General features: G+C 36.6%; 2 protein-coding genes and 1 long non-coding RNA gene across 5 annotated transcripts; 2 read left to right on the forward strand and 1 right to left on the reverse strand.

Moving 5' to 3' along the window:
• The first annotated feature begins 1,350 nt into the window (after positions 1-1,350).
• LOC113306837 (probable sucrose-phosphatase 2) lies at positions 1,351-10,258 on the forward strand. Its single transcript, XM_026555751.1, has 6 exons — positions 1,351-1,410; positions 1,497-1,793; positions 1,885-1,989; positions 2,090-2,294; positions 2,380-2,666; positions 10,121-10,258. Exons 1-6 carry the CDS (start codon positions 1,351-1,353, stop codon positions 10,256-10,258), a joined length of 1,092 nt encoding a protein of 363 aa, XP_026411536.1.
• A 5,679-nt stretch (positions 10,259-15,937) lies between these two features.
• On the reverse strand, positions 15,938-20,293 carry LOC113301424. 3 transcript variants are annotated; one of them, XR_003336280.1, is made up of 7 exons: positions 19,979-20,293; positions 19,561-19,716; positions 19,289-19,474; positions 18,583-18,787; positions 18,370-18,481; positions 17,258-17,707; positions 15,938-16,330 (listed from the first exon to the last, which is right to left on the reverse strand). It is a non-coding gene; the product is annotated as an uncharacterized LOC113301424 (long non-coding RNA). The 3 variants fall into 3 exon arrangements; XR_003336278.1 differs by having other exon boundaries at positions 19,561-20,293; XR_003336279.1 differs by having other exon boundaries at positions 19,269-19,474; positions 19,561-20,293.
• A 2,143-nt stretch (positions 20,294-22,436) lies between these two features.
• Positions 22,437-25,510, forward strand: LOC113301558. Its single transcript, XM_026550330.1, has 6 exons — positions 22,437-22,739; positions 23,629-23,755; positions 23,843-24,084; positions 24,460-24,543; positions 24,634-24,737; positions 24,947-25,510. Exons 1-4 carry the CDS (start codon positions 22,671-22,673, stop codon positions 24,532-24,534), a joined length of 513 nt encoding a protein of 170 aa, XP_026406115.1. The 5' UTR covers positions 22,437-22,670; the 3' UTR covers positions 24,535-24,543; positions 24,634-24,737; positions 24,947-25,510.
• Positions 25,511-25,534: the final 24 nt, after the last annotated feature.

Raw genomic sequence — 25,534 nt, forward strand, 5'->3', positions numbered from 1 at the left:
CCTCTTCAGGTTTTCTCGTGCATATATATGACAAGTCTTAATATTCTTGCGAATAAAAAGCCTCATGACATTTACGTCTTTTGACACAATTCAGCTCCCTAATGGAGGGTGCCGTCCTTATATTCCCCTCTGGTTGCCCCTTCAAGAAAGCTTACCTCTATCGGGTTAAGATTATCGCTCTTCCCATCCGGCATTTCAACAACCAGTTGATTTCGCAGTCTCTTTTCCCTTTACCTGTAGGGTTTATGGTAACGAGACTGCACCCTAAGTGGGGTATCTTCGGACCGAGTGCATCATAGTCAGGACTTGTCAAGAATGGCGGAATACGCTCCAGACGTACCCGACACGCTTGACTCAACCGTGTACCTCGGCACCCTGATCGAGTTTCTGCACTCCTTGGGAGAGACTTTCTCACCTTAGTCTCTCAATCTAAGATTATTATCTTAGACTGAAAATTTAAGGTACCTCTCCCGGATGGGTATCATCGTTTTTCTCACCCCAAATCTCCATGACTCAAGTTCCGGGGTCGGTGTAGCCTTTTTTTGAGTCATGCCTTCTAGGTTTCTCCGACTATGACGTGCGATAGGTCTTACTTTTTGCCTCTTGCATGTATGCGAACTAGGTTGCACGCCACATTCAGATTCCTAATCTATCTGATAATAAATATCATTTCTAGTGCCTTTTATTAAGGTCTTATTATAAGGTCTTACTTTTTGCCTTTTCTTCTCTGATTTTATTTCTTGTTGTAGCTCTCTATTTCTCTTGGTGCGTTGATATCGCCTAAGGTCTTACTTTTTGCCTTTTTTTCTCTGATTTTATTTCTTGTTGTAGCTCTCTATTTCTCTTGGTGCGTTGATATCGCCCTTGATATCTATGTTGTTTCTTTTCTTTGTAATATGTTTCGTGTGATTCTGTTGGGTGATCTTTGAGCAAAAATATTAGCTGGAGGTAAGATTCGAACTCGAGATCTGTAGCTTTCTCTTTCCAATCTTTGACCATCTGTGCATCATTCTCTATGAGAAATAATTGCACACTGTTGAAACTTGACTTCTATATGTGCGAGTGCGATATTTCCCTCCTACATTCTCTGTTAGTTTATATATATACTTGCCTTTTCTGGAAAGAAGTGTGTTTGATTACAGGGCAATACATTTCTTAATTTTTGTGATGATGATATGTTTGATTTTAGTTTTAAACACTTCCCATCACCACCATTTGCCTCTTTCTTTAGAAGACGAGATAACAATGTTCCAGCCTTAAAACTAAGCCAACAGAATCGCCTTTTTAATTATATTATATATGAGCTTTTAGAGATTTCTCAGTTTTTCTCTCGTCTTTCTCGGAGTGCTCATGGAAAGACTTGATGGTTCTGTGAATCTTATGGTAGTTTCAGATCTTGACATGACAATGGTAGGAGAATTTAACTGTAACTTCATAATTTTCTTCATTTATTTCGTTGTAATTCATGACAATGTCTTTGTTCTTTTACTTGCCAGGTTGACCATGATACTCATGATGACCACATTTCGCAGTTAAGGTTCAATGCATTGTGGAACTACCGTCACAATTCTTTGTTAGTTTTCTCGACGGGGCGTGCACTTGAAGCTTACAAGGATTTGAAGAAAACCACACCAATGTTAACTCCGGATATAATTATAACGTCTGTAGGAACTGAGATGGCATATGGCGAATCAATGGTACCAGATATTTACTGGGAGAAATTTCTTAATCAAAACTGGGACAAAGACATTGTCAAGGAGGAAACACGTAAATTTCCTCAACTCAAATATAAGGTATGTATGGTTTGTGACTATCCCGTTGTGGTCTCGCGATACTTGTGTTCGGATTCTGAATAGTTGTATTGGTTGTACGTGTTTAATGCAGAAAGAGACACGTCAAACACGATACAAGGTTAGCTTTTATGTAGATAATAAGGAGAAAGTCGAGGAGGTGACAAAGGCTCTCTCAGAGTGTCTTGCAAAACGTGGGGTAAGATTCTTGGAGTGGCATGTTTTAATCTGCTACAAGATTCTATTTTTTGTTACAAGTATGTCTTAATTTGTTGTGCGGATTTATTTGCATTGAGCAGTTAGACATAAAGATAATTTTTAGTGGAGGCCGTCGAGGCCATTCTTTAGATGTTTTACCAAAACGTGGAGATAAAGGACATGCGCTTGTCTATTTGCTGAAGAAATTTGGTGATGGAAAACAACCCCGTAATACTCTTGTTTGTGGTAATTCTGGCAATGATGCTGAGCTCTTCGCCGTTCCAGATGTATATGGTGTCATGGTTTGTATCCTATATATAACTCCGTCCGAAATGCATTAAAACAGTTAAAAACTGCAGAGTATCAATTTTGTCTGCGTTATACAGGTTAGTTAACGCCAAGGAGGAGCTTCTGCAGTGGCACACTGAAAACGTGAAGAACAACCCTAAGATAATCCATGCAACTGAGAGGTGTGCTTCTGGAATCATTCAGGCCATTGGTCATTTCAACTTGGGACCAAACCTTTCACCCAGAGATGTTATGGAATTCCCAGAAACAAACCTTTCCCACACAAATCCTGGTCACGAAATGGTAGAATTCTACTTGTTCTACGAGCAATGGAGACGTGCAGACTTTGCTAGCTCCGAACAACATATTCTAAACTTGAAAGCAATCTGTGTGAGTCTACTACTATAAGTGCTTTTGTATCCATCTTTTTGATTTTTTATATAATGGTTAAGGCTTTCCGTTGTCATATAATGTTTGTTGGCAGTTGATAAAAGTCTGAAACTGTTTCATTGTCTGGAGTTGATCTCACTACGGGAAAAATCATCATTGACGACACAAGATAAGAGTTGCAGTATCCCTACGACAACTCCATTTCATGCATTGTGGAACGGGGGTATTGTAGAAAGTCCAAGTTTTTCTACAATGGTTGACAAGTGTTGTAAAGGGTGATGTGATTCATGGTTCGACAATAGTTTGTCAATGTTGTGATTCTCTTTCGATTTTTTTTGATAACCTAACACAACTCTTGCTTGTATTGTAAAACAATCGTGGACAACATAAGTAGCATATCGTAGAAACATATGCAACAACAATTACCAGTATTATGAATAATATTTGCACAACACTTGTATGAATTGTCGAACTATCTTGGACAACACAAACTTATGTTGTAAAGTAACTGTTTCGTAGTCGAAAACTGGAAGACAACATCGATTAGTATTGTGAATACTACTATCATTACACTTCCTAGAGTTGTACAACTATACTGAACAACTCCTACTTATGTTGCAAGATTTGTTTTTACAATACCCTTAACAGTTGTAATATTTGAAGTAACAACTTCTGTTTTCTGTAAATGGATGTGTAACTACAACTTTTATTAGAAGTTGTGTGCATAAAACTATTTTGAAAAAAAAAAATTATAACTGAAACTGGATTGCCGAAAGTATTTCACATTCACATTAACCTGCCAGTGCAATACACTTACATTCATTCAAGTTAACCTACTAGTGTTAACCTCGTACATTCAAGAAAATGGCAGTGATACAAAAGTTAAATTTTCTAAACACACTCCAAGTAAATCTTTCTATAAGTAAATCTTTCTCCCCTCCTCAAAGTTAGGCACCACTTTCCATAATAAATCTCAAAGTAAATCTTTGAGATAATCATCAAGTTAAAAGTAAATCTTTCTCCCCTCCTCTTTTAGTCTGATTAATTTTACCACCCAAAAGAAGACCCACTGGCACTACCCACTGATTACGAACTTGGTGAATCAGCCTGAGCATGGCTTCCATAAGCAGTTGAACCGTGACTGTTTGAAGTGTATCCACCGTTACCACCTCTACTGCCCCTACCACCTCTTGTGTTGTAGTTTCTTGGATAATAGTTTCCAGGTTGTTCGTAATACTGGCTGCGCTCGTTCTGGTAACCTCCACCACCTCCGCCTCTGCCGTTTCGACCTCCTCGGCCATTGGGATAACCACCCCTCCTACCACCATAGCCACCTCCTCTATGGTTTGGGTAAGACTTCCTCTGATTGTTGTGTTCTTCATTTGACTCTACATCTCTCTGACTCTTCCCCTATGCTCTAGCATCAAGTTTAGTTTGGTCATGCTGTTGGACTGAAACGACACATGCAGGGTTCGACATTTCTGACTCTTCCTGTGGAGTAGAAGATATTGCATTTCCGCCATGAGTAAGTGTGTTTAGTGAGTGCATAAAAGAGCTAGTTTCATGGGAGAAATAAATCACCTCAATTGGCCCCTCCTCGATAGGAGAGGACTGATCAACACCAGTTTCCTGCCCTTGAAAGTTTGTTGTTTCTTCATCCTGCAAGTGAACATGCAACAGTTGGATAACAATCAAAACATATAAAAACCAGCAGCAACATATACTTTGTTGTAGATGTTAACTATAACCTACGATACAAAACATGCAAGAAAGATAAGTGCATCAACGAGGAATTATTTTCTGCAAATTCATACAATGATCATCAATCAAAGAAGCATTTGGCAAACGGAGGACTTCTACTGGTCTTGATAACAGTCAAGTAGTACGTGATTACCAAATTAACTGATGGACAAAAATACTATGCTAGCAAAAATCTCCCACCACAGGTTATTGCACATGTTTCTTGCAGATCATAACCATACGATTAAGATCATGTTCAGCTTTAAGACCAACCATGATAATATGGAACGAAACGCGACAATTTCAGAGAGTCAGGCTAGCAATATGAGAGGAGCAACAAACGACAGGGTAGAAAAGAGCAACTGCGATTCAATTAAAAAACAGGCAGTTCCTACTCTCTCCATTATTGTTGAAACCACGCATATCCATACAAAATACAAGTTTAACATGATTCACAAATGGCCGCAGAACAAGATGGTAAGTAAATCCCTTCTAAATGCTGGATAAAATCTTCAACAAAGCACAGTAACTTGACTAAAACATGAGACAACTTGTAATAATCTCAAGATTTCCAACATATATTTGGAAGTACTGTAAGCATACTTCCTATTGTTCCCACACTTTCACACTTGGCCCTATTAAGGAAAATTCAGGGAATGGAAAATTTCACAATTCAATTCATTCGACAATGTAAAATCTGAAGTGACATTATATTTATAACTGGTATCGTTTACCATCTACCAAATTCAAACAGTTTTATCTCATTCATATGGATGAGATACTCACCATAACCTTCTCAGTTCCTGCGTTAAAGTCGCGCAATTATAGGCTGGATATCAAACACCCTTGGTCAGCACTTCTAAAAACACACAAGCACATACTTCACATCTTCAGCTTATTTGATTTGGTCTTATTTATAAATCCCTTGTGAAAATTGTTGCCTCAGAAGGTAGAAACCCCTGTGAAAATTGAAGTAGTAGAAATCCAATTATCAATCAGTTCATCTAAAATCAATAATAAACTTTAAAAAGAAAAGAAAAAAAAAATCAAACTTACATCAAGGGATAACTGAGAGCACAATTACTATTATGTTGAACCCTAGCATTGCAATTGAATCATGAGAAGATGGGGTATCAGTGTATGCTTCTGATGATCATCAAACCACTGATACCCCATCTTATCTATTCAAACCCATGGTAAATATCGAACCCAACTGATACCAGATCTATTTCAGTTCTTCATCTCTTCTGAGATTCAATAAGCCCCAAAACATCATAAAATCCAACCACTTTCGGTCCCTGACTGCTGATTTCAGAATCAATTCAAACCCTAATCGAAACCCTAACTACCTCAAATCGTGAATTCTTTAGTCAACAGAAATAAGCATCTTAATCCACTGTTTCTCTTCCATTTCGTCTACCTAATCATCTTCTTCATCTGCAATTAACAGAAACAACGCCACCTCTCTTTTCTCTTCATTTCAACTTCATTTCTTTGACAAAATCCATCTATATCACCACCAACACAAACCCACCTTCCAATTCATTACAAACCCATTCATTCTCGATACCTCATATCCCAAATCTCCTTCTCTGAATTCGAATCCATCTCATCTTCTTAACAGCAACTGCAGCAACGATTTACATCTCGTCTTGATATCAATCCGTAGTTTTGAAATCCGATAGATTTAAGGTGCAACTTGGGTTAGGGCTGAATTTCTCTATGGTTAGAGACGGTGAGCTAATAGGTACCGATATTCTTAATCAGAGATGGAGAAGTTGTTGTTGTTGATTGTTACCGAGAAGAAATAAGGGGTTTTGTGTAACTTGAATCAGTGATGGGGTTGATTAGAATTTGGTTCACATCTGGATTTGATGAGCTGCTACTATTGACTGTTGCGGATGAGAGAAAGGGGGGGTTAAAGAGAGATATTGAGAGAAGATGATGAAGAAGAGGGGTCGAGAGAAGAGCAGCGGTGGTGATGGAGCGCCTCCGTTATCTGTGGAGTAGAGGTGTTCTTCAGCGGTGGTGATTGAGAGAAAAACAGATAGGAATTGGGTTCTAGTGGTTGAAGGAGGGTTATGCTTCGGAAAAAAAAGAAAGAAGAAAAGAGTGAATCCGAATGAAAATGATGGACGGTTGAGATTGTATTTGAGATGCTCATACGGATTAAGAAAAGATCTTGACGGTTGAGATTGTATTTAGGATGCCCATGCGGATTGAGAAGTATGTGTTTCATTTTGTGCTAATACGAGCTCATGTATTCGGTTTGATTATCAACCTTCGACACGAAAAAAATCCAAAAAAAATATGAATAAATGTAGCACATTCTTATCGACATTTTGATATAAAAAAATCCAAAAAATGTATAAGAATAAAGTTGAAAAATTAGAAATCAATCCGATAATTGGTGTGTTCCTTTGTGCTTTTGTGCTTTATCTTTGTGCTTCCGGTTTGAATTTCGACTAGTTACATAGGTCATGAAGTAATTTTGACTAGTCATACATGTCATGAAGTAGCTTTAGTTCACATTAATAGCATGATATATCATCGAAATCGATAAATATGAAGCTCAATGTCGATTCAAACTTCAAATGTGGTATAACGACATACAAACTATGAACCAAGAAGCTCTGATAGGGTTCTGACTTCAAACTTAGCATGATACATCATCAAAATTGATAAATATGAACCTCAATGTCAATTCGAACTTCAAACTTAGTATAATGGCCTATAATCTATGAACCACGAAGCTCTGAGAGGGTTCTGACTTCAAAATTAGCATGATACATCATCAAAATTGATGAATATGAAGCTCAGTGTCGATCCAAACTTCAAGTTCGGTATAACGACTTACAAACTATGAACAAGAAGTCTGAAAGTCCACAAAAACGATGAATCCAACCATTTACTGGTAAGATTCCATGGAAATATTCTACGAAACCTTAAACACACACAAAACTTGGTAAGAACGATGAATCCATCCATTTACAGTTAAGATTCCTTCAGAATATTCTACGAAACCTTAAACAAACCATATTTCTGCACATTGGATGCAAACCAGACTCCGAGATCGAAACCTGGCAGCGAGTGGACTACTCTAAGTCAGAAACTTGGTAAGAACGACGAATCCATCAATTTACAGGTAAGATTCCTTCGAAATATTCTACGAAACCTTAAACAAACCTATTTCTACATATTGTATGCATACAAGGCTCCGAGATCGAAACCTGGCCGTGAGTTGACTTCTCTAAGTCAGAAACTTGGTAAGAACGACGAATCCATCCATTTACAGGTAAGATTCCTTCGGAATATTCTACGAAACCTTAAACAAACCATATTTCTGCACATTGGATGCAAACCAAACTCCGAGATCGAAACCTGGCAGCGAGTGGACTACTCTAAGTCAGAAACTTGGTAAGAACGACGAATCCATCCGTTTACAGGTAAGATTCCTTCGGAATATTCTACGAAACCTTAAACAAACCTATTTCTACATATTGTATGCATACAAGGCTCCGAGATCGAAACCTGACAGTGAGTTGACTACTCTAAGTCAGAAACTTGGTAAGAACGACGAATCCATCCATTTACAGGTAAGATTCCTTCGGAATATTCTACGAAACCTTAAAGAAACCATATTTCTGCACATTGGATGCAAACCAGACTCCGAGATCGAAACCTGGCAGCGAGTGGACTACTCTAAGTCAGAAACTTGGTAAGAACGACGAATCCATCCGTTTACAGGTAAGATTCCTTTGGAATATTCTACGAAACCTTAAACAAACCTATTTCTACATATTGTATGCATACAAGGCTCCGAGATCGAAACCTGACAGTGAGTTGACTACTCTAAGTCAGAAACCTGGTAAGAACGACGAATCCATCCATTTACAGGTAAGATTCCTTTGGAATATTCTAAGAAACCTTAAACAAACCCTATTTCTCCATATTGTATGCAAACCAGGCTCCGAGATCGAAATCTGGCCGCGAGTGGACTACTATAAGTCAGAAACTTGGTAAGAACGACCAATTCATTTAAAGGTAATATTCTTTTGGAATATTCTACGAAACCTTTAAAAAAACCCTATTTATGCATATTGGACGCAAACCAGGCTCCAAGATAGAAATCTGGCCGCTAGTTGACTACTATAAGTCAGAAACTTGGTAAGAACGACGAATCCATCTATTTACAGGTAAGATTCATTCGGTATATTCTACGAAACCTTAAACAAACCGTATTTCTGCATATTATATGCAAACCAGACTCCGAGATCGAAACCTGGCCGGGAGTGGACTACTATAAGTCAGAAACTTGGTAAGAACGACGAATTCATCCATTTACAGATAATATTCCTTCGGAATATTCTACGAAACCTTAAACAAACCATATTTCTGCATATTGTATGCATACCAGGCTCCGAGATCGAAACCTGGCCGGGAGTGGACTACTCTACGTCAGAAACTTGTTACGAACGACCAATTCATTTACAGGTAATATTCTTTTGGAATATTCTACGAAACCTTTAAAAAAACCATATTTATGAATATTGCATGCAAACCAGGCTCGGAGATCGAAACCTGGCTGCGAGTTGACTACTCTAAGTCAGAAACTTGGTAAGAACGACGAATCCATCAATTTACAGGTAAGATTCCTTCGGAATATTCTACGAAACCTTAAACAAACCCTATTTCTCCATATTGTATGCAAACCAGGCTCCGAGATCGAAACTTGGCCGTGAGTGGACTATTCTAAGTCGGAAACTTGGAAAGAACGACGAATACATCCATTTACAAGTAAGATTTCTTCAGAATATTTTGCGGCTCCGTTATCTATGCATTTTTTTTGGACATTATATTTTGTTTCACAACTCTTATAAAGGGTTGTCTTAAAATTAGTATATTAAAGAACCACAAACTTGACAGAACTTGTGATAGTGTAGGAATGGTTAGTGGTGTAGACTTTCATGCAGGAGGCTGAGGATCAAATCCCCCCATCCTCATTTCTGCCAACGTTCTATATTTTTACTTCAACAACACTTATAAGTGTTGTTATGCATTTTTATTAAGAAAAAAAAACAACCAAAACTTGTGAACGGTAAGGATGGTTGATGAGCTAGACTTCCATGCAATAGATTCATGTTCGAATCTCCCTTCTAATCTCATTTTTTCCAACATTCTATAGTTTTACTTCAACAACACTTATAAGTGTTGTTATACGATTTTATTAAAAAAGAAAAAGAAAAAACAAAACAAAACTTGTGAACTGTAAGGATGGTTGATGAGCCAGACTTCCATGCAGTAGGTTCATGTTCGAATCTCCCCTCCAACACTATTTTTCATCATCATATTTTGGTGTTCTTCAACAACTCTTATGAAAATTGTGATAGGCTTAGTCACTACCTTTATGGAACAGAGTTATTATAGCTAAATGTCGTCACAACGTTTTTGCTTAAGGAGTTGTCGTTTTTTTTCTTAGCGCAACCCCTTGTTTCTAAGGGTTGGCAGTGATGATATACGACAACTCTTCCTTTGAAACCAGTTGTAAAACATATGACTTTCTACGATGTTTAGCGAAGAGTTGTAAATCTCCAGTTGTAGATGTATATTTTTCCCGTAGTGTCTTCTCTTTGGGTTTAGAAACCCCCGGTTTATGAAAACAAGAGAAGTGAATCATTCGTTTACTATTAACTTCTATATGTACTTTGATCCAGAACTCGTCGGGAGTCTTTGTCCATCCGTCTGGACAAGAGCAGCCGCTTCATGAGTCTATTGATCAACTTCCTAAGTTTTATGGAGACAAGCAAGGAAAAAAGTTCCGGATATGGGTGGACCGAGTTACCTCTGCATAAATTGGAACAGACAAATGGTCAGTAAAGTTTGATAAGTGGGAGTTTTCTAGTAAGACCCATACATTGTTTTTATGAATTTTACAATAGAATTCTTGTTGTATCTTATGACTATGTAATGACATTGCAAGACTTACTCGCCATTTTTTATTTCGCCATGTTTTTGTAGATGAAGATGAAGGACCAAAAGGTTGTAGTTGTACAGTTGTATTATGCACAAAGGTAAGAAGATATTTTATTTTTACCACATCTGTGGAAGTTAAAACTCGTTGGTGTTGATCGTGGTCTTCTTTTTATAGGATTCTGCATCAGATGGGTTTGTCTGGATGCATACGCGGCAGACATGGTTGACTGGATTTGGAGCTACAGAGGAAAATAACAGCTGGTTGTTCTAGATAAAGGCATACATTAATTTTCTTCCATTGTTGGATTCATTATCGTAGAAAATGTGATAACAAAGAATTAATGAAAACTTAACACAAGAATAACTCAAACAATTTCTCTTCAATTGATGTATTTCGACTCATGGCTCAACAGTCTATTTATATGACTCACAAACTTGACTCTCAAGTAAAAAGACTTTCCTAAACAAAAAAAAACTCTAACAAGAAACTTCTAGACAATTCTCACGTAAACAAATTCTTAAAAAAGGTTATACTTGTAACCCAAGTAAAACTTCTAAAAACCGTACCATGGATCAACAACTCTTGTTGATCCATTCACATTGTATCAACTGTAACTGTTTATCCAACGACATTCTGTCAACTCTCATAGTTGATCCATACTATGGATCAACAACACTTGTTTACCCATTCTTTTTTCTTCATAGTATCTTGGTTTATTCTTCAACATCCTCCCTTAAAACAAGATACTCTTTGCTAATCCTTCCAAGCTTTTCACGTAAGTAAATGAAAGTGTTAGACTTCAAATACTTGGTGAAAATATCAGCCACTTGCTCTCCACTTTCAACAAATTCAACATCTATCTCCTTATTTCTTACAAGTTCTCTGATGTAATGATATTTGATATCAATATGCTTACTTCTTCCATGAAGTACTGGATTCTTAGTTAGTGAAATTGTCGACTTATTATCACAAACTATTGTTGTTGGTGTTGTTTGTTATTGAAACAATGAATTCAACATCATTCTTAACCATACATCCTGTGTTGCACAGTTGCTAGCAGTTATATACTCAGCTTTTGTTGTAGATAGTGCAACAACTTGTTGCTTCTTAGATGACCAAGAGAAAAAACCAGTTCCCAACTGAAATCCATAACCTGATGTACTTCTTCTTCCTTCTGTATCTCCAGACCAATCACTATCAGTAAAACCAATCAGTTTTGGATCTTCTAAAACATTATAGAAGATTCCCATGCTTGTTGTTCCTTTTACATACTTCAGAATAGGTTTTTCAGCTTGTAAATGTGATTGTCTAGGAGCTTCCATAAACCTACTAACCAACCCAACTGCATACATGATATCAGGTCTTGTAGCAGTCAAATATCTTAAACATCCAACAAGACCTTTAAAATCTGTTGAATTCACAAGCTCTCCTGATCCATCTTTTGTGAATTCCAGTGTTTCTTTTACTGGTGTTAAAATAGATTACAATTATCCATCTTGAAACGCTTCAAAATTCCTTCAGCATACCTTTGTTGATTAATAAAAATTCCTCTTTCAGTTTGTTGAACTTCAATACCAAGAAAATATGACATCAAACCAAGATTTGTCATCTCAAACTCCACCATATCCTCCCTGAATTCTTTGATCATCTCTGAACTATTTCCAGTAAATATGAGATCATCCACATACAAACACACTATAATATGACTGCCAAGACCATCATATTTCAAATACAAAGTATGCTCATGTGGACATCTTGTAAAACCTTTCTTGAGAAAATAAAAATCTATTCGTGTATACCAAGCTCTTGGTGCTTGTTTCAGACCATGCAAAGATTTGTTTAGCTTGTATACTTTATTATCCTTCCACTCCATAATGTAGCCAGCTGATTGCTCAACATAAACTTCTTCTTCCAATACTCCATTCAAGAATGATGACTTCACATCCATCTGAAAAATCTTCCAATTCTTTTGTGAAACTAAAGAAATAATCATTCTTACAGTATCAAGTCTTGCAACTGGTGCAAACACTTCTGAGTAATCAACTCCTTGTTTCTGTCTATATCCCTTAGCAGCTAATCTTGCTTTCATTCTTTCTTTTTCACCATTTTGACTTATATTTTGTTTTGTAAACCCACTTGACACCAATAGGTTTCTTTCCTGGTGGAAGTGTTGTCAGTTCCCAAGTGTTATTCTTCTCAATTGACTCTAATTCTTCATTCATGGCTTGAATCCAACCTTGTTCTTTAGCAGCTTCTTCATAATCTACAGGATCACAATATCCAAACAATGCAAAGTTCACTGCATCAGCATCATCTTCATAATCTCTTGTTAAAATATGATATATTTTCTTCTTGGTCTTGTATTTTCTTGTTGTGTTATTGTTTCACTTCTTGCTTCCTCATGTTGTTCTTAAATATTGTCTTGAGCTTGTACTTCTTCTTCAACTACAATTGGAACTGTTCTGACAGCAGTAGGTGGATCAACATTCCTTGTTGATCCATTATTATTTGGATCAACATTCATTGTTGATCCAGTGTTATGAGGATCAACATTCGTTGTTGATCTATTATTCCAGTTCTATTTTGAATCTTCATAAAAGATCACATCTCTACTTATAAACACTTTTCCTGCTTCTGAGTTGTATAATTTATATCCTTTGGTTACTGAACTATAACCAACAAGGATACACTTCTCACTCTTGTCATCCAATTTATTTCTTAGTTCTTTGGGTACATATGCATATGAAATACACCCAAAAACTCTCAGATGTCTTACACTTGGTCTTACACCTCTCCAAGCTTCTTCTGGTGTTATGTTGTTCAAACTATTTGTAGGACATCTGTTGAGTAAATACACAGCTGTGTCAACTGCATAACCTCCAAATTTTTTTGTTAAATCTTTTGTTCTTCTTATAGTTCTTTCCATCTCCATTATGGTTCTATTCTTCCGCTCTGCAACTCCATTCTGTTGTGGTGTATATCTTGCAATTAGTCGAGGTTGAATGCCATGTTCTTCCATAAACTTGTCAACAACAATATATTCTTTGCCTCTATCAGTTCTCAAGATCTTGATACTTTTACCAATTTGTTTCTCAGCATAAGCTTTGAAACTTCTAAAAGCTTGAAATGCATCACTCTTTTGTTTAAGCAAATAAACCCATTCCTTTCTATTAAAATAATCAATGAAAGTTATAAAATAATTATTACCTCCATGTGAAGTTACTTTAATAGGACCACACAAATCACTATGAACAATCTCCAATTGTTGATCAGCTCTTCTAGCTTTGTTGACTGTGAATGGATCTCTGTGCTGCTTGCCAAAGATGCAATTTTCACATCTTGATTCTGGTACCTCAATAAAGGGTAAGCCTGACACCATCTCCTTCTTTGCTAAAGTTTACAAACTACTAAATTTCACATGTCCCATCCTCTTATGCCATAACCAAGAATCATCATGAACACTGCTACTGTAACAACTTTCCTTTTGATGTTGAATATTCAAAGGAAATAACCTGTTCTTTGTTATCTGAACTTTAGCTATCAACCTTCTTCTTCTATCTCTGATGAAGCATAAACCATTATAAATATTCATAGAATATCCTCTTTCAGACAACTGACCCATACTCGGCAAATTTTGATGTAAACCTGGAACATAAAATACATCCATGATGTATGCTTTTGAACCATTCTTAAGAACAATTCCAATTCTTCCTTTTCCCATAACTGGAATTGTAGAATTGTTACCAAACTTTACTGTTGATCTAACAGACTCATCAAGCTTATCAAATAAATCTTTTCTTCCACACATATGATTGCTACAACCAGTATCTAAATACCACTTAAGTTGTGGTTGTTCTTCTGCTGTGTGACATGCAAGTAGCATGTTTTCATCCTTCTTTTCTTCTTCTTGACTCTCTGCAATATTAACTTTGAAATTTGCTTTGTAATTATTAGCAACTGTCTTTCTTGGTTTTGGACACTCAGTAGCAATATGTCCAAAATCTCCACAATTATAACACTGTATTTTTGATCTATCAAATGGCTTCCTATAACTCCCATTATTTGATCTCCCTCCATTGTTGTATCCTCCTTGAAAACCTCCAGCATTAGGTTTTCCTTGATTGTTTTTCCAGCTAACTTGACTCTGAAGTGCCTCTTCAACTTGTTTTGCAGCAACTATTTTCTCTTGTAATCTTTGTTCATAAGCTTGTAATGAACCCAACAACTCATTAAGAGTCATAGTTGAAAATGTGTTGCATTCTTCTATGGCAGTAATCTTTGATTCAAATTTCTCAGGCAAGCTTCTTAAAATCTTCTCTACAATGGCTGAATCTTCTATAGTATCACCATTGGCATTCATCTCATTGACAAGATTCAATGTCTTTGAGAAGAAATCTGAAATTGTTTCGGTTGTCTCCATCTGCAACAGTTCATATTTTCTTTTCAAAGTTTGTAACCTAACCTTCTTGACCTTGTCAGATCCTGTATAGTAACTTACCAATCCATCCCATGCTCTTTTAACATCTTTGATATAGATAACTCTATCCATAAGTGATTCATGAATACCCTGATGAAGAATACATGTAGCTTTAGAATTCTTCTTTCTGTTTTCAGTTAACAGAGTTAGCGCAACTCCTTCAACTCCTTCTCCTTCTGCTGGTTCTGCATAACCATCTTTCACGATATCCCATACTTCTTGATATATAAAAATATTCTCCATCTGCAACCTCCAGTGTTCAAAGTTTTTCCCTTCAAACACATGTACCTTAATTGAACTTAAACTCGTCATCTTCTTAAACTCAACAACTCATACCCACAGCCCTAGAATCTGATACCAAATGTAGAAAATCTGATATCAAAGACTTAATAAAAACTTAACACAAGAATAACTCAAACAAACTCTCTTCAATTGATGTATTTCGACTCATGGCTCAACAGCCTATTTATATGACTCACAAACTTGACTCTCAAGTAAAAAGACTTTCATAATCAAAAACAAACTCTAACAAGAAATTTCTAGACAATTCTCACGTAAACAAATTCTTAAAACAGGTTATACTTGTAATCCAAGTAAACTTCTAAAAACCGTACCATGGATCAACAACTCTTGTTGATCCATTCACATTGTATCAACTGTAAATGTTTATCCAACGACATTCTGTCAACTCTCATAGTTGATCCATACTATGGATCACCAACACTTGTTTATCCATTCTGTTTATTCTTCAACAATTATGAAACTAATTGAGCTTGGCATAGCTGTGTTTTCTTTGTGACATTGTGATTCTAGTCTTATGTATTCTTAATTTAAGTGTAACCTTGTATGCGCAGAACAATATAGGATTCCCACTTTTTATTCGGGTTGTTTTCATTCGAAGACGATTCTGAAAGGTATTAAATAGTCCTTTGGTAATCCTCTATTGATTAACTACATACTTTAACTAGTTAAAACAATTACAGCAAGAAGCGTAATAAAAGCTCGTACTCAGACTTCAAGTTTCTAAGACCCTCTTTCGCTTTAAAAAGAAAACTTGATAAACACTATGTAAATCACTGTTCCTGCACATTGTAATGTTCCTAACAAGTATGAAAGTCGGAACAAGAGAAAGTTACTATTTACCAAAGAAATTTACACGTTAAAAATCAAATACATCCACTTTTAACCCTTGTTATATTTACCAGAAAAATTTACTATTTACCAAAAGCTGACCTGCTTGACGTGGTCACTCTCACAGGCCACGACTCATTAATCACAGAGTCGGAACACGCAGAAATTATCCCCCTGAGGCCGGTGTTGCTGCTGCGGCAGGTGTTGGTGTTGTTGTTTTTGAGATTCCTTTCCAGCAAAGTATTAGGTTTCATTTTTCCTTTACCACTGCACTAGTCTTCAACAAATTAATATCGAGGGACACCTCTTCTCCAAATATGCAAACCCATCACACTTCGCAACCTTTGCACGTAAAACATTTTAATAGTAAGAATTATTTAATTGGAAACTGAAAAAACACTTGGTACTCGTCATGAAATCAAAATATCTAGCTACTTCCTCAGAACTCTCACAAACCTCCTATGTTTCCGGGTTTAGCTACAAAGTTTAGACGAACAGTTTTCAGTTCCAGGCATTGGTGTAGTTCTGCTAGGCCAGTGTATTTGCCACAGTATTTGCAGCATAACGCAGGCAGAACTTGTAGGCAAAAACAGAAACGAAACTTGTAATGAAGCTGTTTCTGCCTCATTTTCTCTCAAAAGTATTCACTTGTAACCAGTCAAGTCAGAAAAAGATCAGATCATTTTTTTATATTTATACTCAACTAATGGCACTGAGAAACAACACCCTTAATTGGCTAAGGGCGCACCAGTCAGTACCAAGTTTTTACCAAACGAGTAGCCCAATGGCCACAATCCAATTTCCAGTTAATATAACATTTTAATCTAGCACTGGGTCAGTGAAATCAATAAAGATGATAAAACTTATTCCACCAAAATTAACATGTGCTAGAAAGAAATCTTTAAGACCTTACTTCAGAAATGAATGCATCAAGCATTTTTTTCTATGAAACTATGGTCCTCTTTTAGGTAAAGATATCAAGCCAAAAAATGCTGGTGTATGGGTTCATTTAGCAGAACTTAGATCATCCTTGATTCGATAAAGCACATATCTTCTGGGGACATTATCGTGTTACATGCCTATGGCTATATCAAAAGTTTATGAGGCTTTAATTGACAGTTTTAAACACGTGGTTTTTATGAGTAATCCAAATTGTTATTGCGCCAGTAGTATGTTAAAGAAAACACCAATCAAGTCAAAAGGACGAGCAGAAGGATATATTCAAAGTAAGAAATTCTTAAAGTTGGTAGGAAGAAGTTTATATTATACCTCAATGGTATCAGGATGCAGCCGACGATCGCATAACTTTACATGATTTTCAATCAAATGAACAGCCTCCATAGTTGCTACAAATTGTGACAGCAAAGTTTCCTTTACTTTACCGAAGCATCTTCATAAAGATAAACCCTACTCAGGACGAGTATCTCTTAAACTGTACAGGACGAGTACCTCTTAAACTGTACAGGACTACTAAGCAACAATAACTAAAGAGAGAAACATAAACTCTCAAGCCAAGCCTAAAAGAGTAAAGCATAAGGCTCACATCTAACACAACCTTATGACATCATCTGGGAGCTCATGTTATTGATGACAGCAGCTAGCAAATTCTCACAGAAATTGAAATGAGGAACAGCATCCAGCAAAAAACACATGAAACGCACAGCAACATGTTGGAAGGATGCTTGCTTCAGTAAGGCTATTAGACTCTTGAAGGTAAACCTAGCGCACATAAGTAAGAAATATTAGTTAGAAGGCTAGCCTATTAAGATATGATACATCGTAAAAATCCAGTAGGAAGGACCCTGAACATGGTGAGCAATATATATGGAATCGCAAATCAGAAAGAACATACGGTTGGAACCAACTATAACTGACTACATGTTAAGAATTTCAATGCAATGGAAAGTATGGTTAAGGTTAAAATCCATGTAACATGATTCTAAAGCCCTGTAGGTGTTAAATTTTGCTGTTTCTCCAGACTCAGCAGAGGAGCAAACATCTCAGCCAACCTGCCTCAGACCAAAACTGAAATCGCAGGACCCGTACACTACCTTCAACTGAAAGTAGTCGAGATTTAAATTAAACAGCTATTAAAAATGCTTTTACAATTAGCCCATAATTATTAGACCGCTAAAATACTAATCGTGCATGTTGACATGGGGTTACAGCAATCACAGAAAGTGTATCACCAGGTTTTCGACATCACTTGGAAATAGTGAATAAGTGGAAGGAATAACTTACTACAAAACCAAACTATATTTTTGGGGATGAATGAGATGTAAGAATCTTTCACTCACTAATGTAACAACGTATACCTGTAGTTGATGTCATGACTTAATTTTCTTACTGGAAACAAGTCTTGCCATAATAAAAACTCATACCTTATAAGAGGTCAACAATGTGAATTCAAAGAATCACATTTTTATTACTTCCTTCTAAACATTCATCTCCTGCTCGACAGCTCCTTGTCGGTGGGGAAGTCTGATCTGATAACTGTTGCACACAGTGAAAGAAGAGTCAAATTGGAAAACATGACAAGCAAACCCACATCAAGAGTAGTGAACTGATATAATGTGGCGAAGCATGAAAAATACCCAGGAATGATATCTATGAAAATAGCCAATAAGGAGAGAAGCCCAAGCTAGTTGCTTGATTTTCATCTTTGGAAAGCTACACCATCTCTTTTAAGAATTTAATATTCGACAACTGATCAGTAAACAGCGCCAATCCCAACTCTGCTAGTTTACTCTTCTTACTCAAAAGAAATTCTTCAGCTGAATGTTCTTCTTTCACCTCAGCCTAGAGGCAGAAAAATATCATTAAGAGAATAAAGAGCTGCTAAAGGTATAGTCATAACATATTAACTAAACAATAATTGTACATGAAAATAGGAGAATGATAATGATAATGTAAAAGAAGAAGAGATTCTAAAAATTTGGATCCCACTATAAACGTCCTCGATAAGTTCATCAATAGTAAAAAGAGAAAAAATGTAATACAGTTGAAGGTTCGAAACCTTAAGGAATCAGTTCAACACAGGAAGTATAGGACCTAGCTTATAAGCTAATGCCAGTTTATGCCCAGTGTATAAACCATCCAGGGAACCAAAATAGGACTGAAAACTAAGACCCAATGTTTTCCAACTTTGTGATTTTAGCTCCACAAAACAATGGATATGCTTCCTTTGTCATTAGTCAGTGACTTCTTGTCAATCATGAGCATATAGTAATGAAAAAAACTCAAATAAATCTAAAGAGATTCAGCAAAAAGAAAAAAAAACCTGTAATAAAAAGAAAATACCAATGCTTGAGGTTGAGGATCTGCTTCCAATTCCACCTCATCTGCACTAACTATCTCCTTTTTGCTGCTTCTTTGCCTCTTTCCTAGTCTTCTTCATCTTTGCTCTCCTTTCTGGCTTTGTAAGCTTTACAACAATTGCATTCGCTCCATCATCATCATTTGCAGGTCTCTTAGCTTCCTTTGAAGCTGCATTATTACCCATGTCAGAAAATACATCGCAGTTCATTATTACCTTTGAAGCGAGACAGATAATAGAACAAACTAATACTCACCAGTTTTGTATATTAATTTTCCATCCAAGGATTTAATAGTAAGATAGAATACAGGATCCACTTCCAGCTTATCTTTTTGGTATCTGTTTCTCCAACATTCTTCATTTATTAGTCCTCTCGTAGCGAACCTCAATATCATCCCCTTTCTCTTTACAGCTTCGACAAAACAAATAAATATAAAATACTACGATCAGATCAAATTTTAACAGGGGAAAACCAAGATAATTAAAATCTTATTTAAATGACAATTAATCAACAAAACCATAATTGGTGATTTTTGAGAAAACATTGCTGCCGATTAAGTTCCAGATATGCAACTAAATCGTTATAAGTAAATGAAATTGTTCAAAATCTCTCCCCCTTTAATGCCAACAACCCTTTTGAAAAACCGCTAATTATTTTTCGTTCCCGCACGTACTATTCGTCCAACGCGTATTTTTATAGTTATCCGTTGGATTAAGTCCATCTCCAGGCTCCAGCTGCTACTTCTTTTCTTTCTTCTTCTTCTCCCTCAACCCTCTCTCTCTTCTCCACAGCTAAATTCCTAAAACCAAAATCGTTTTCTAATCTATTCTGTAGTTTTACGGTTCTGTTAATTTTGGTGGTTACGTTTGATTTACGTTTATCCATGGTTTTGAAGGGTCTCCTATTCAATGATTACCAGAAATATCAAACCCTCCATTAACATTTTTCCGAGAAGAAACTACATTTATTTGAGCTTGGTTTCAACCAATTCATGATGTATGAAGATTTTATTAATAAAATTCCAAACACCTTATTCACAAGTCCAATTTATAGGGTTACAAAATTAATATTCACAGTTACGAAGATGCAATCGTGCGATTATAGGTAAGATTTCATCTGTTGGTTTTGAAAGAAAAGCCTATGGTTTGGCTACGTGCAAGCACGTGCACTCCACTTGTAAACAGTAAACGAAACAAAGGAAGTTCAGGGTATGTACCTGATCAGGCCTATTTCCATGCACATGACAAAACATGATATTTGGCATATATGTACCCATTATGGGTATGCCAAACTCATATGCCAATATGTTATTCCTGGCATATGGGCATACACGAGAGAGTTTCAATCGAGCGATAGAGTCTCGGTCGCTCGATGGTCTTTAAAACGCCAGCGATAGTCAAGATATTGCTCGCTTCTATGATAATCGCTTATCAGATCTTTATCCAACGGCTACCATTTTCCCCCTATAAATACCTGATTTCAATCCCATTTTAACTCATACCAGAATTTCTAAATCTCTCTAGAATTTCTCAATCTCCAATTCTTTTCTGATCTTCTAATTCCTCATAGAGCATGGCTGATAATGCGAACATGGCTGAGTTCATAGCAAACCAACATGCTGTGGAAAATCAAAGAGTTCGAATTAGGAGGAGAGTACCAAAATTTACAATTGCGGAAGATGAATGTATTTGCAGAAATTATGTTTATTGTATTGAGACTTTATTCGCAGAAGAATCACGTCTCCAAATTTTTTGGGATAGGGTTTTGAGGAGATTTAAAGAACAAACAATGAACCCCAACCATCGTGATGTTACAGGGTTGAGTAATCGCTTCACTATAATCAGTCGTGATGTTACAAAGTATGTTGTTTTACTTCAGCAAGAAGGTCCAAATCTAAGGAGTGGTGAAACCTATTTGGAACTTAAACAAGGGTGTCGTGCGGAACATCGTCGCATCTACGAACAAGACTTCGAATATGGAAGTTATTTCGAGATTTTAAGTTGCTTGCCCAAATATTGTCCAATATATATGTTGTAATTTCTTAATTGTCCACTTATTTGTCAAGTCCTAAAAGTTTTAATATTTGTTTAAATGTAACTCTAATTAAAATTCAAGATTGGATTACGAATAAAATTAAGCTTAATTTTCAACAATAATCAAATTTTCAAATTCAAGCTTCAAATTAATCATTAATAGTAATTTTTACAAGACATAAAAACTAGACAATAATAAGTTTCAAAATAAATATAACTAGACTTTAAAAATAAAAATTTGGGACAATGTTCTTCGTCTTGTTAATCTTCTTCATTCACCAAATTTCCAATCAATGCGCTCATGAACGGAGTCTCCTTTGTTTATCTTCTTCTTTGGCTTCAAATTTGTTTTGCCTTGATTTTCCTTTCCTATTTCTTTGCTTTTTCTTAGTTGCGGTTTTGACTTGGTTGATATCCAAAACTTGGAGACTTCTTTGCTTCTTACTTATTTCTTTAAACCTATCACATATCTTCTCAACGGCACCTTCAAGCACTACTCCAGATAAATCAAGTTGCGTTGCCGAATCAAGTTGGGTTAATTGTGCCATTTGGAGAAATAGAAGAAATAAATTAGATTGAGAAATAGAGAATAAATTGAGAAAAAGAGAATTTTTTTGTGTAAAAAATTTGGGGTAAGTTTTGAGTTTGAAAGTTACATATTTATATATAGCGATAAAGAACTAGTCGTTGGCGTTAGAGTCAATAACGTTGGCGATATAATCATAATCTCTAGCGATATAGTCATCATCGCTAGCGTTATAGACAATATCGCTCGATAGAAAGTCCGTCGCTTATTGGTTTTCCCATAGTTGAGCATATGGTTTGCCATGCCACCTGATATGCCAAACACCATTTTTTTTGACATGTGCATAGAAATAGGCCTCAGAACTTCAAGGACGAAATTTACATCCTCATGTGAGACATAGACTGGTATATCCGGTAAAAGCTCGGGAGAAGGGATAAAATCTTTGTTTTTCCCTATCTTTTTCCCCGCACACTCTTATTTGAGAATTCAGAACCACAAACAACACACAAAATATCAGAATGCAATGTTAGAAGGAAAAAAAAAAACTATATCGCTGAGAAAGAAAGAGGGTTACCAGTTTGCCGTGGGACGGAGGACTGTTGGAATCTTAGGATTTCTCTACTAGTATATTTACCATGTTTCTACTAACATCCCTAATCTGTGTGTAGAAAGTAATTGGACCCGTTCCTCTTGCATTTACTATATGCACTTGCATTTATTACAACTCTCTATAAAGCTCAACCAAGTTCTCCTCTTGCATTATAAAGCTTGAAACCCTAATCTCTCAAAAGCTCTTAAGTTCTTCAATGGCGACGTCTAGTTCAGATGCAATTTCTTTAATGGCGACTACTTCAGCTTCAGCGGATCATACACAGGTATATCAACAACACTAATATCATGATCTAGTTTAATAAACTAATAAATCTTTCATTGAATCAAAAAAAAAATCATCATCTCTGTAATTTGTTTATTAGATTTCTGTTTTACTTGTTGGGTAATGGCTTCACAAGTTGTTCTCGTGATTCCCTGTACCTCCCCACTGCACTTAGTAAGCATATTGTAAGTACTCTTTACAGAGAATTTACCATCTTTGGCAGGCATCCATAATATGGTATCTTCTTTAGATAAATCAATAAAGAGTGATTGTATCTTACTGGATATGGCACATCAAAAAGTTGGTGAAGTAGTTGTTCATTCCATTGATTGGACTCAGGGAAAAATAATTCAGCAACATCTTCATAAATCTGTGAAGGTCATTTATTGGTGATGGAGGACAGGATGAGTAATCATACCTCAAATCCATCTATCTCTCCAAATTTTGGTTTTCCTACCATTGTTGATTTCCATGAAGTAGTTTTGCTGCACTACCAGTAAGCCTTTTGTGATTCCATTCCATGTGTAAGAGCAGTTTTTAGCTTCCAATTTTTGATGAAGAAGATTACCATACCTGAAGTACTTTCCTCCCAAAACTTGAACCATTAGATGACTTGACTCTATGCAGATTCTCCAAGCAAGTTTAGTAAGAAGTGCAAGGTTCAATTTCTCTAGACCCCTAGAACCAAGTCCTCCCATATCCTTAGGTTTATAGACCTTGTTCCATCCAATAGGATTCATACCTCTATTAGAGTTATAACCCAAAAAAAAACCTTCTTTCAATTGAAGTAAGCTGACTGATGAGATTATTGGGCAACTTGAAAGTCCCCATGTGTATCATAGAGAGACTTCTTTCTATTGATCATGGCTGGTTTTTTTTCTTCTACTCAGGGTGAGGCAAAAGGTGGTTTGCTGGTCGGGTTGGTTCAAGCACTAGGGATGATCATTGGCGCGGACAGCCTAGCAGTCCTTAAGGATGGCACAATCGTTACTGATAAGGAAGAGCAATCTGTTGACGGTTCGTATCCTTCCTCAAGTTTTAAATTAGTATATACTCCTAGATCTAAATCAGTTTGATAACTAATCATGTTCTTGTCTGATACAGCTGCACTAGAAGCTAAAAGGATTTATACCTCTGACCAGTTTGTATTGGCTGGTTCGGGGACAGTTGACTTCGTAAGGGAAGTGGCTGGTACTTTGGAAAGAATGTCCGTCAGTGGTGATGGCGATAACCTGGTCAATGTGTTTGCACTTGCTTCGAAAGTTGAGGAGCAATTGAAGGATGCTGTTCTAAAAGGCATGGATGATAAGATGGAGTTTCTTCTAGTGGGTTGGGACGACAGAGAGGTACCTAAGCTCTCCATGACACTCATTGGTTGCAAGGTGTTTGAGATTATTAGTCCCACATTGTTGGACAATTTAAGATCCTGCGGTTTATAATCTCGTAGGGCCTCTCCACTCATTGCCAATTGGTTTTGAGTTGGATGCCCGTAGACTTTAACATGGTATTAGAGCAGGCTATTTGCGACGAGTCTTTGACCGCGTCTTTACTCCGCGTCACCCGATTTAATTGTCCACGTGTTAGACCCAACGAGGCTACACGTGAGGGGGCGTGTTGAGATTATTAGTCCCACATTGTTGGGCAATCTAAGATCCTGCGGTTTATAATCTCGTAAGACCTCTCCACTCATTGCCAATTGGTTTTGAGTTGAATGCCCGCAGACTTTAACACAAGGGAGTAACAACTGTCGAGTCAATCAAGGTTGTTGGTCCATTAGATGCCAAGGAAAGAATTAACCTTGAAAGGTACTGTCCGCTGTTTTTAATAATCTATCTTCGTTAATTTTTTGAAGAATTGGAAGTAATTCATGACTTGGACTCAATTTCCTTATGCAGGTCACATAACCAGAATGAAAGTCCTAAAGAAGCCAGTGATACCATCTGTACCATTATCCATGAGGCTTCTAAAAAGTGTGCAAGTGTTGGTGGTAAAGTTAAAGGTACAATCTCTGACCTTTCAACACCAATGCTAGCTTCAGTTACTCCTTCTTTTTTTTTGATTTTTTTTTTTTGAGCAAACAGAAGACAATTCATTCAAGGAGGAAATAAGTACAACAGACTCTTACGATCAAGGAGGAAATAAGCTTCAGTTACAATATAGCATATTATACAGTCAATGAACTAAAGTTTTGCTTGCTTTTGAATGCAGTTTGTTTCGCCTCCGTCAGTGGAGATCCCAGTGAACTAAAGTTAAATATAGAGATGTGGGATCATGCTGCATTTAGGAACAAATTTCATGTAAAGCTCACAGAGTCTGATCTGAATAAAGGAATCAGTCTTCCGAGCGCAGAGTTGGAGAGTATTGTGTTCCCAAGTTGGTCAAGAGATATAGTAGAAAAATTTGAGTCGCAACATAAGTATCAGCGTAACATCCATGTTCGATTTGCATGTGGAGATGACCGTGACAATCTTCCAGTATCAGTAAGAGGAAGGATTTCTACCTTCTCGGGGATATCACTGCAGGAGGCAGAAGGAAGCAGTACAAGAAGTTGGTTCGAAAGCTCCAGTTGAAAGTTGGTGATACAGTTAGCATGTCTTGGGATGTGGCTGGAGGCTTCCTACTGGCTTCTTATCATCCTGCAAGTGCATAACAAGTTAACAACGTATTATCTCTTGCCTTCAGGTTTTAACTTTGCTATGATGATCTATATTTGACCAATGAATTGTATGAGCATAATAGTGGATATAATTTTTCTTATGGGTATCTATCGAAACAGAGATTTGTTGCAACAGCTGA

This window comes from Papaver somniferum, chromosome 8 (assembly GCF_003573695.1).
Source record: "Papaver somniferum cultivar HN1 chromosome 8, ASM357369v1, whole genome shotgun sequence".
In the NCBI taxonomy this organism is placed as follows: Eukaryota; Viridiplantae; Streptophyta; class Magnoliopsida; order Ranunculales; family Papaveraceae; genus Papaver; species Papaver somniferum.